The following is a 12,891-nucleotide window of genomic DNA, read 5'->3' as shown; positions in this document are numbered from 1 at the left end:
CAGTTCAATTTATCAATCTTTCCTTTATGGTTAGGGCTTTTTGTGTCATTTTGAAGAAACCTTAGCCAAATCAAAGGTCATGAAAATATTCTCTTATATTACCTTTTAGGAGCTTTATTGTTTTCTCTTTCACATTTAGATCAAAATCCATCTGGAATTAATTTTAATGTGAAGTTTTTTGTTTTTTATTTTTTTGTGAGAAAGATTGGCTCTGAGCTAACATCTGTTGCCAATCTTCCTCTATTTTGTATGTGGGATGCTGCTACAGCATGGTTTGATGAGTGGTGTATAGGTCCGTGCCTGGGATCTGAACCCGTGAACCCCAGGCTGCCAAAGCAGAGCATGTGACCTTAACCACTATGGCACTGGGCCGGCCCCTAATGTACAGTTTTAAGAGGAGTCAAGTTTGTTTTTCAACATGTGGATATACATTTGACCCAGCAACATTTATGGAAAGTATCATCATTTCCCCCTTTGCATGGCAGTGTCACTTACGTCATAAGTAAAGTGAGCACATGTGTGCAGGCCTGTTTCTGCCCTCTCCTGTATTCCATTGGCCTATTTGTCTATTCCTGAACCAACACTATACTTTCTTAATTACTGTAACTTTATAACACACCTTGATATCTTTAGCACAAATCTTCCTATTCCGTTCTTCTTTATGATTGCTTGGACTAGTGTTAGCTCTGTATTTTCGCTAAGTTTTAGAAACAGCTTGCTGTTTTCCAAACAAGCACGTATCTCCTGGGATTTTTATTGAGATTGCACTGACTCTTTAGATTAATTTGGGTAAAACTGGTATCTTTAAAATATTGAGTCTTAAAACCATCACCATTTTATATCCTTCCAATTTTAAACCATTTGTAAATTTTCTCACTAATGTTTTGTAATTCTCTCTGTAGTGGTATTGCACATTTTTAAAGATTTTTTCCTATATATTTGATGTTTTTATAATCATTTTTCATATTTCATTTTCTAATTGTTTGTTTCTAGTATATATAAATACAATTGATTTTTGCATATTCACCTTGTATCTATCAGCCTTACTAAATTCACTTATTAATTCTAAGAGTTGTCTAAAGCTTTTAGGGTTACGTTTTTGTTTTGGGTGTTCTCAAAGTTCACATAGATTTGTGTAGATATGGATCTTTTTCTCATTATTTTTGCTTAATCTCTTTGATAGCTTTAAATATTCTCCTCATAAGTCAGTATTTTGCACACCCTATAACTACAGAGGCTGAGACGGAAGCCTCCCCTTCCTCCTTCCTCCTCACACAGCCTGCGAGTGCCTCTGCCCTAGAGAATTATCTGGGGTTTTGGTAGTCACTTGCAACCTTTAATTTTGCTTCCGCCTGCTTTTGTAGTAAATATTGCACCCCTGTCATTAGCAATTTCATCAGCCTTATCTGGGGATTCCCAATAAAATGCCTTAGACTTGAGTCCATGGTAATATATATTTAGAGTTTTTAAAATATAATTATTTGTGTATATTTATAGAAATTAAGTGAATAAAATCAATTTACAGTGTATAATGAAATGGATATTTTATAAGAAGTTTGCTAGTCTTAGTGAATCCTGACATCCAACTCACTCGATCTCTGCTGCCTTATGTCTACATTGGGGTGTTAATAACCTCTATCTCTTAGTCTTATGAGAATTAAATGAACAAAGTGTTCAATATTGTGACCTCTTATGATTCGTTCTCAAAGTTATGCAAGTAATTAGTTAATTAGGAAATATTAAAATGAAGGCATCATTTCTCCTAGCTTAGAGTAATTCTCACAATCATACAGAGTTATTTCCCACAAACACCAATTTGGGAAGCTGTAACTAATAAATTCAAGTTACTTAGATGTCATTTGGCATTCAAAACCAATGGTTTCCTGAGTGCTGCTCAAGTCATCTAAATGCTTTAATGCCACCTACAAATGAGCACTGGTTTTGCACTAGGATAATTTGCTCAATAAATATTTAACAAGTGACAAAGTGACATTACCTGATTATTTCTCATATCTTTTGGCCTTGTGACCACTATTGCTTCTACTTACAGTGAACAGCAGAAAATCATTTATGCCTTAACAATTTCTGATTCAGGACCACTCACAATATAGTCAGTGCACCAATAGAGAATAAACTCAATTATCTAAGATTCTTCAAATGTCAAATTAGTAGGTTAAGCCTTGAGCATTTGAGCATTTCCCAAAATTTCCATTAGGACTAGAAGAAACATGGGAAAATATTAAATAAATATAGACTATGTTTATTTGCAAAATGCTTGTCATTTTGCTAGGCTGAAAGATGGGCAATCAAAGAGAGCGGCAATTATGTAAGTCATAATATTGGGTATAAAACAGCCACCACGGGATCTGGCACATTGTAGCTCTTCAGAAAATGAAAATGCCTGTTCTTTGCTCCCTAGGCTGTTACTGCTCCACATCAGCCAAGAGCCTGTTCAAATTGCTGCAGTCCCAGCGTGCTACTTCAGTAACTCTGCCACAAGTACTGCCTCTCCAAGAAATTCTCTGGGTTCCTGGCCCTCGTTTCTCACTGCTTTGGAACTTCCTGACTTATTTGACTCTTAGCATTTAATGCTTTGTATTCTTAAAACTCTTTCCATGTATTTCAGCCTATCTTCCAAACTGGATCATAAGCTCCTTGAGGGCAGGTTTGGCTTTAAACTTCTTTGATTTCACCATTGGCCTGATGACTCATTACCTAAAGCCCCAAATACTCATTTCACATCTCCCAAGCAAGGAATCTGGTAGAAACCATCCCATATTTTAAGGTTCAAAACTCTAAGTGATATTTAAGATTAAGGCCTTTAAGAGAACATGATAAAACAGGCTTTTGGGGGGAATACTGTGGGGCAGAAAATACTAACAGAACCCTCATTTAAGAACTCTGGTCTAACATAAATGCTTACTTGATCCAGGCAGACATCCACGTGTACTATTACTCCATGATAGCAGTCTTATAATTCAATAAGTTTCCATTTACATATTTAAAGATAGAAGTAAGTATTCACTTGGGTTCGAACCTTGCTTCTTTTACTTACTGGTTGTATGGTATTGGGAAAGTTATTTTATTTCTCCAAGCTTTAGATTTGTCATTTGAAAAATGTGGATAATAATAGTATCAATCCTGTATAAGTTAGGACGTTCAGAAAAGAGAAATTAAATATTTCAACAAAGGGAATTTACTATAGGGAAATGGTTTCCCTGGTGTTGGAAAGCTGAATGAGCAAACAGAAAGTATAGAGGTAACATGGATATAATAACTTGCAGGGAGGAGATTCTGCCCTTAGAGAGGATAAACAAAGGGAAGAAGTGGGGTTATCAGAACACAGAAGCCCAGAGGAGGAGCTGAGAGGAGCCACAAGGGACCAGCTCTGACTTTGGATGTGACGGCACTCCCAGCTCATGCACAGATCTCCAAGAAGGCCCAATGAGGCTGGTTCTGGGAGTGCCTGAAGATGCTGAAGGCTTCAACCACTTGCTGCTGCCGGAAGTAGCCTGCCGCTTAAGGTACATCATACACATTGGAAGCAGGCAGTCCCTTCTCCACGCCTCCTGCCTGCTAGTTTCCCTCTGGTGCCCCCTATTGGCAGAAGTAACTGAAGCCGACTAGTAAATAAGGAGGTTTGCAGAGTCCACACTCCAGCATTACAAAAGCATAGTGAGGAAGGTGAGTTTGGAACTCAGAGACAATAGTCGAATAATTTGTCTATTTGTTAAATGGGATAACGATAATGCCGAACCCATAGATTTGCCTTATGGAATTACTTAGAGTATTGTGTTGAAGCATTTGGCACAGAGAATGGAAGATAAAAGCGATTAATAAATGTTAACTATTTATTATTATTGTATTGGTGTTTTTTGGTTTTGTTTTTATTTTTAACTAAGTGATCTATCAGACATCCTTAACTTACGACATTAGTATCAATAAAATTTGATAACACTGACCTCTTTGGGACTATAAAATGGAGTTTCAACCATATACTGCAATTCCTCCTCATGTAACTCACAAACACTGGGGGTAAATACCATGTTGAGAATACAAAGTGCCTGCCCTTTCAAAATCAACCATCAGGTAAACAGTTACTTCTTCATCTGTCCAGAAAATGCAATTCTTTGACATCACAGACTTTCATTGCTAATCTGTATATTAAAATGTTTGTCACTGATTTCCTAATCAGTGCTTTTTAGAGTCTTCCAATATATTTTCATTGTGTTTTAGGACAGAGCAAACAGAACAGCAACACAGGGCAGACACTTGTTCCTTCCTTTGGTATAACAGAAGAATTTCCCTTACCACCAATCAGCATGGTGCAGATGGAGAAGATCTTTTCTGCATCTGTATTAGCAGAGACGTTCCCAAACCCAACACTGGTGAGGCTGCTGAGGGTGAAGTACAGAGCAGCAATATAGGCACTCCGGATCGACGGGCCCCCCAAAGAATTGTTGCCATAGTATGGAGACTCCAGTCTCTTTCCCAACTCATGGAGCCAACCTGCAATGGAAGAAAGAGTGAGAATTTAAGCCCAAAAAGTAAAGTCCCAGCATTAGCACATGGGGATAATGATAAACAAACATACTAATTTGCTCAGGAGAAAGGAGAGAAACTTAAAAGGAAGTTAAAGGCAAGGAATTAGATTCCATTGCTATAAAAGCAAAAACATCACTTTCATGCAAGCCATTCCATGTAATACACACGTGTATTACACACGAGTGTAATGCACTCGAGAAAGGATTGGGGGTCAAAGCTCAACAGGTCACCCGAATGCAAGCAGCTGCCTTCAGAGATGGAGACCTGGAGTGCTACTCTCAGTAACGGTGTTGTGTATTTCGTTAAGGTTAAGCTCATTTCTCAATTGGAATTTTAAGAAATTAACAGGGTCGAGTACGTATTTTTAAGACCTGCGTGATGATGAATAGCAACAACCACAAGAATCTAGACTTCAGCAGGTGACGTGGGCTTTATTTCTATCCTGTACAACCTTTTCCCATTTTATTCACTTGGGCTGATATCTAGTTGCCTTACAAGTCTTATCTCATGTGACCTTCTTCAGGAAGCCTTCTCTGCAACCTCATTCTGCCATTTAGGAGTGGAGGGGGAAAACTGTATAACTAAGAAGTACCTATAATAGAATCGGATGCCCTGCTACAACTGTTTTATGATACTGGCGTATATATGTGTCAAAACTTATCAAATTAAATGCTTTAAATATGTGCAGTTTCTTGTATGTCAATTATACTGTCATAAACTGTTAAAAAGCTATATTAATAAAGATAGGAAATAGCAAGTATAATATTAAAAATAATAGAATGGAAACAGAACACAAAGACCACTTTAAATTCCTTTATTGGAAATATTTACCCCTTAAGATTTTATATTTTAAAATTCTTTCCCTCTGTGTGTGTGTGTGTGTGTGTGTGTTACAAAACACTATAACAATTCAGCTCAACCCGTAAGGTTCATAAGACTTTTGCTAAGGGATGTTATTCCATTCCTACTGATGACCACTTGCTTATAAATACTTCATTTAATGGCTGCCCAAGAAGAGATGAAAAGTATTACACTTTTTAAGTAGTAATAATGTTGTCATTATCAACTAAAGTTATAAATGATGGAACTGTGCTAGGTTATTAAAATGCAAATTTGAAACCACTGGGAATTTCTTGAGACCAAGGAGAAATGCTTAGCGGCAAGTACCATACCTTATTCAACCTGTGTCTCTAAGGAAGTGTTTCTCAACCTTTAGCCTGCCTCAGAAAATATCAAGAAGGCTTGTTAAACAGAGATAGCCAGGTCCTATCCCTGGAGTTTCTGGTACAGTACACGAGGAGGCTGGGGTAAAGGCTGAGAATTTGCCTTTGTAATGGATTCCCACCTGATGCTGATGTTGCAGATCAAGGGGACCACACCTTGAAAAACCACTGCTCTAGAACAATGGTTCTCAATGCTGGTTGCAGCTGGGGAAGTTTTTTAAAAAATAAACTGCCCAAATGCCACCTCCATTTACTGAATCAAAATTCCTGGTGCCAAGCCCTGGTGTTGGTATTTTTTAAAAGTTCCCCAATAGAATCTAATGTGAAGATAAAACTTAGAACACTATTCTAGAACTTAGTAAAGCAACTGACAATAGTAGGATTTAATAAATGTTATTTTAAAAACTGAATGAATTAATGAATGTATAAATGGTTCTTGCCTTCTGTGATAGTATGAGATAATATGACAACATTGATACAATATAGCAACAAGTGCATTTGTAAATTTGTACTAGATTTATGCACAAAGTGTAATGAACATAGTGGTTTTTTTGTGTATGTGAGGAAGATCAGCCCTGAGCTAACATCCATGCTAATCCTCCTCTTTTTTTTTGCTGAGGAAGACTGGCTCTGAGCTAACATCTATTGCCAATCCGCCTCCTTTTTTTCCCCAAAGCCCCAGTAGATAGTTGTATGTCATAGTTGCACATCCTTCTAGTTGCTCTATGTGGGACGCCGCCTCAGCATGGCCGGAGAAGCGGTGCGTCCGTGCCCGCCCGGGATCCAAACCCGGGCCACCAGTAGCGGAACGCGTGCACTTAACCTCTAAGCCACGGGGCCGGCCCTGAACATAGTTTTTGCTGATAGAGAATAATAATAAAATGTAAGTTACAAGTTGTAAAAGGTGATGCCATTAGTAAGCTATGGCCGTTTACTCTGTAAAGGCTTCACGAAGGGATAAACTCTAGTTTCAAACACAGATTTAAATCTGAACTCTTCCATTTACAGGCAGCAGGAATGGCTAACTTCTTCGAGCTTCATGTTTCTCATTTGTGAAAATAGGGATACTATCTAATTTGTAGGGCTGCCGTGGGATTAAACAAGATGCCACATGAAGAAAATGCCAACCACTGTTACTCATAGAAGTTTAGTACCTAATATCTCTTTTCTCTCTCTTTCTTCTGTTACTTAAATTGGAACAGAGAAAGCACAAAATTCAGAAAGGTAAGAGAAAATAAGAGACCAGCAGTGAACTATAACAGAAAAGGAAGGCGGTGACTAAACACATTCGGTAGAACCCAGGGGTAGCATGTGATAAAATTTAGTATTTCCGAACTAATAGAAATGACAGGGAGGGGCTGGCCCCGTGGCTTAGCGGTTAAGTGCGCGTGCTCCGCTGCTGGCGGCCCGGGGTTCAGATTCCGGGTGCGCACCGACGCACTGCTTGTCAGGCCATGCTGCCGCAGCCTTCCATATAAAGTGGAGGAAGACCGGCACGGATGTTAGCTCAGGGCCAGTCTTCCTCAGCAAAAAGAGGAGGATTGGCATGGATGTTAGCTCAGGGCTGATCTTCCTCACAAAAAAAAAAAAAAAAAAAGAAATGACAGGGAGAAAATCCAGGTACAGTAGTTCTTAAAATTTGGGGAGTTATATACCCATTTGTAAATCTAAAGAAAGACGTGGTCCTTTTCTCAGAACGAGTACATGTGGAAACACACGCACGATTCTGTATATATTTTCAGGTGGTTCATGGCCTCCTGAAGCCCTTTCATACATGTCTGCTCCAAAGACCCAGATCAAAAAGCTCTGCTCTAGAATTACAAGTGAACGGAAAGAGGAACAGATAAAGCTTGCTTTGGTAAAACTTACTTTAATCCTGTATGGAAAAAGATTTAGAAATAAAGACATTTTATCCAAGATTAATTAAAGAGATATCACAAAAGCAACACAAGTAGGCACTTAAAAAATATTTATATGTGTGTGTGCTTATATGCACTGTAGGGAGAGGCAAGGCACAGAGGTAAAATCAGGAAGCAGAGATGACATCTGAACATATCATTATGCTCAGGATGTCCCTTTCTGCAGAGCAGTGCTCTTGTAGGCATTTGACCCTACAAGTGTTGTCAAGTACACACAACCACAGGATGTTGAATGGCTGGTGGGTTGGCTATTTCTCATGTGTCTTCTAAGTTGTGCTCTGAAAGGGACGTCATATCATTTCTACTTGACAAAGAAGTGATTACAGGGGCTTGTTCCTTTGTTCCATATTGGTCTTTCCTGCTAATTATTGGGAAGTCTGAGCAGCTGAAAAATGTCATTTTGCCCAGAGAGTAAATACTGCACGACCTAATTTTTGTTTTAGTTGATGCACAGAGGAAACAAAACACAGTAAAGCCACTGCTTTGTCTCGGCTGAATCAGCTATACAATCAACTGTGAATAAACGACTGGATCAATGAACTGATCTTGAATTGAATTAAAGTCTTCATTTACTTAGGGGACCTAAGTTCTTTCATTAAAAAAAAGCAAACAAATCCAGCCAATACACTAGGTTGAACTCCTTAATTGGCACAAAAGTGAAACATTTAAGAAATCTCAGAACAAAATCAGTTTTCATATAATTTGATTTCCTTAATAAAATAGGATAAAAGTTTGTGTTAGGACATACAGATTATGTTAGATTCTCTTCTCACTCAATGCCGGTTCGTTTACATATGTGTGAAACTGTGTGTGTCAGAAATGATTCAGGGAGCGAAACACAGACGAACAACAGACCTACTTTTGTTGCTATCTCTTTTCTGTCTAGCCAACTGTTCTATTTTCAGAAACATCTTGTTTTTTAAGAAGGGTGGCTACTAAACTGTGTTACAGCTGACAGAGCAGAAGCAATGAAGATGATGGAAAAACCTGGTAATACAGAAAGAAGGTAACACCCACAAATCCGGGGATTGGCTCTGTGGGCTAAATAAGACTTTTTCACAGAACAGCTTGTCCAAAAAGAGAGCACATATTCCACTGTTACAAAACAACATGTCACTGTGCTGTACAGAAGAAGCAATTTCACCAGTTTGGAAGCCAATCTTTTTTTATGCCGGAGAAACTCATCTCTAAAGGAAGGGATGTCCTAGAACAGTCTGTCTGCTTCTGCTCAAAATTGTTTTTTCTAAAGAACATTTTGAAGGAAAAAGCATTCACAACATAAAGTAGGAGCTAAATATACTGAATATACTGCCATCTGATACAAACAAGGGATATAAAATAATCCTATCATTACTAAAATAGATTAGATGAATAAAATAGAGTAGATTTGTGAAATAAATATCAATTTCAAAGATAGAATTACTTTTAATGGTTATGCCTAGAAGAGCCTATAATTTAGCACGATGATTCAATCCATGTATTTTTCATTGCATATTTACTGTGGGCCCGGTATTTTGCTTAATTACATACTTTTAACTCTAAACAGAGTTTCTTATCATGTTACTCTTTAGGTTCCCTACAACAATATACTCACTTTTACTGTGCATGTGTGTGCATTCACAGTTGGTACAGATGTGACCTGCTTTATATAACAGCTGTGTTCTTTTTTTTTTTTTTTTTTGCTGAGGAAGATTGGCCCTGAGCTAACATCCGTGCCAATCTTCCTCTATTTTGTATGTGGGTCACCACCTTAGCATGGCTGATGAGTGGTGTAGGTCTTTGCCCAGGATCCGAATCCACAAACCTGGGCCACCAAAGCAGAGAAAGCTGAACTTGAACCACTATGCCACAGGGCCAGCCCCTAACAGATGTGTTCTTGACAAGTTTAGTTTATATTAGCATTTGGTAAATTAACAGATACTTTATGTTTACTGAGAGGAATAGGAGCATGTTATTTAAGGAAAGCCCCTGGTGAATCATATAAAATTAATGTAGTAGTAATACGAAAAACCATCCAGAAAAATGTAAGCTTATTAAATCAGATTTATATGTGTGCGTGAAGATGTGTTTGTATGGATAGAGAAAAGAGAGAAAAGATTGGCACATGCATAATCACACCTATAATTCAAAATGGTGTTTTACTTAATTTAGCATGAATGAATCATGTTGTAATAGGGTTTAGCTAGAAGCAAGAATGGAGCCCTTGTTATGGTTTTCTTGTTATTAGCAACCTAATATGGTTAACAGTTTACTGAGTGTGTTCCAGACACTCCGCTAGGGTGGTGCATCTTTTATCTTCTTTACGTGCACTAACCCTATGGGATAGGAACAATTACCATCCATATTTTGACTCATTATTTCATTAATCATTACAACAACTTATAAATTATTATCCCCATTTTAAAGATGAGTAAACTAAGGCCCAGAGATATTAAATAACTTGTTCAAAGTGGCAGTGTCAGGATTTTAATCCAGATCTGTGTGTTGTCAGAGTCCAGGTTCTTGACCACTATGCCACAGTACCTCACATGCTATATGTATAGACCCAAGAGTACTGGTGTTGTAGTAAGCTGAATGCCTTTACAAGCAAGGCACCATTTTTTATTATGGTGTACATACATGGTGGAGGAAGAAGCAGTCTTAGTTAATGCTTCGCAGAAGAAGACCTGGAGACGAGGCTCTAAGTATAAGTAATTTATTTAAGTGTTGAGTCCAGTAAGTATCTCTAGGAGACAGTGGGGAAGGGACACCGAGAAGGGAAGGCAGACAATGAAGTATGTCTAATCAAGCAAGTTACCACTATAGGCAATTGACTAATAGGCAATTGGATCTTAATCCCATCGAGGAACCTGTGGGACCATGTAGAACACACAGGCTTGTTAGCGCAGGGGAATATAGGCACCGTCAGCCATCACTGACTGAGCACTGCTCCTAGGGAACATTAACTCCCCATCAATGCCACGCCTGCTAGCAGAGGAGCCTTCCACAGTTTAAGACAACGCCTCAGGCAAACAGATAGAGATCCTAAGGATGAGAATCATACAGATTGGGGAGCACCAATAACATTTGCGACTCCAGCCAACACTTACTAAATGCCAAATATTTTGCCAGGCTTTCATATAACATTATTTTCACTCAACTCTCACAATAAGTCTGCTTTTTTTTTTAACCGATGGAGTCCTAACAGAGAAGGTGAGCAATTTTCTCTCTTCTTTTAGGAAGTAGTGGAACTGAGAGGCAAATCTGTGACACTCTAACTTTAACATCTGCAACCTTCCTGCTATACTGCACTACTTATAAAGAGGTAATCATTTTACATTATCTTAATTGTGCTTGTTGAAACCATTATTAAATGTTTACATTTCCAGTGCCCTCTCTTGCCTAGTGTGGGGGAATGTGTCCCAGAATCATATCAGAGAAAATAGCAGAATTATCCAAACATAATGCACAATGTAGACAGAGGATAACATGGTATTTAGAACCTGACTATCACTTTACCAGCGACCAAGAGGTTTATAATGCAAATTCCAAGCATAGAAAATACTATAGTTAACATTAGCTTCCCCTCCCTCCATAATTCTGAAGACCTACATAACCCTCTTGGACTTCATTAGTGTGAGAGGTGGAAAAGCACTGTGATTCTTGTGAGAAATAAGGCAGCAGGTGCCCGGCAGGGAGAAGGAAAGCAATGGGAGACAATGACTGCTATGGGAACCTCTCTGGCTTTTTCAGCCTTCTCGGCGAGAGGCTGAAGTGTGGGACTACCCAGTTGTAGAAATGATTGAGAGATATCAGGATAAGTGTCAGAAGTCTGAGTGTGCGCATGTGTTTGTGTGTCTATGTGTGGGTGGCGGTGGTGTGGCAATTGAGACCCAAAGCATTGGTGAGGTGTTGTATTTACTGCTACAGGTACTCAAAAAGAGTTGTTAACCTTGAACAAAATATCAGAGAAAAGCTTGAGACTTCATCTCTATTGTTCCTTAAAATATCTACTTTCCGCAGCACCCAAAAGAAACATCATGGATAAGAAACATACTTATCTCCATTCCTTCAGGATCTCCTAGGGCCTGCCACTATGATTTTTTGTTTTGTTTTTGTTTTAAACAAACTTTTATTTTGGTATAATTTTAGATTAACACACAAAGAGTGTGTGCAAAGAGAACAGAGAATCCCTGAATATCCTTCACTTGGTTTCCTCTAAGGTTAATATCTTACATTACCATGGTACATTTGTCAAAACTATGAAATTAACATTATTACATTGCTACTAACTAAACTATGGACTTTCTCTATTTTAAGAAATAGAATTAAGGAGAAGTTCAGAGACTTTGGTTCCAAAACTCACTCTCAACCTTTCACTCCATCGCCATTTGAGAGGATATGACCAAGGATAAGACTAGAAGGACTCAAGGCTGAAGTGGTGTTTGCTATTGATTTGTTGATTCCAGTAGAAGAAGGCATCAGTAAATTTGAGGTCCCAATGTGAATAGGAACTCCATTATTGGGAATTCTCACTAACCTCACACTTTGATTCTCACAAAAAGTTATCTTACATTTCTGAGGTGGTATAACTTGCTTTCGAGGTAAAATTCTGAAACAAAAAGAATTACTCATAAAGTAGTAGAGACTGGACTTTGAGTCAGCAAATGGGGCTCCTAATCTTGGTCTTGCCACTAACTAATTAGATGTATGAACCTTTATGTACCTATTAGCCTGTCTGGTCTTCTGTTTTACAAACTTGAATATGAGGTGATTGGGCTGAGTGATCTCTAGGTTCTTTTTCAGATCTAAGATTTTATGAAATAAGATCTTGTAATATTTCTTCACAAATCGATGACATTTTAAAGCAAAACGCTTGTGTAATAACCCATGATTTTGTGAATTCATCTTTTATCTGTTTTTAATTATCTGAGTGATGATCCATCAGCAAATACTGATGGGATAAGAATGGAAGGTTTTCACATTTTGGTGCATGCATCATTTCTGCTCTATTTCCAGTGCTGAACAATTTTTCAGAGTGAGAAATATTATATGCAATTCTTACTGTCACAAAAAAATGTACCACTTGTGTTAAATCCAGTCCAGAGTTTGCCAGTTCTCTGAAGTCTACTTAAATTTGAAGTTTGTATAACAGAAATTTCCTGAATATTGGTTACTAAGGTATACCATTTCACTTAAACAATGATTCATTGAAAGACTATACA

General features: G+C 38.1%; 1 protein-coding gene across 1 annotated transcript in view; it reads right to left on the bottom strand.

Annotated features, from left to right (window-relative positions):
- KCNH8 (potassium voltage-gated channel subfamily H member 8) overlaps window positions 1-12,891 on the bottom strand; it is a 369,427-nt gene that overhangs the window by 85,487 nt on the left and 271,049 nt on the right. Inside the window, exon 8 of the mRNA XM_004419411.3 lies at window positions 4,312-4,509. Within this exon, the coding sequence (XP_004419468.1) occupies window positions 4,312-4,509 (198 nt within the window). The remainder of the gene's footprint in view (window positions 1-4,311; window positions 4,510-12,891) is intronic.

Source organism: Ceratotherium simum, chromosome 5 (genome assembly GCF_057802395.1).
Source record: "Ceratotherium simum simum isolate JZ-2026a chromosome 5, ASM5780239v1, whole genome shotgun sequence".
In the NCBI taxonomy this organism is placed as follows: domain Eukaryota; kingdom Metazoa; phylum Chordata; class Mammalia; order Perissodactyla; family Rhinocerotidae; genus Ceratotherium; species Ceratotherium simum.
Note: the sequence above shows the minus strand (reverse complement) of the source record. Positions and strands in the feature narration are given on the sequence as shown.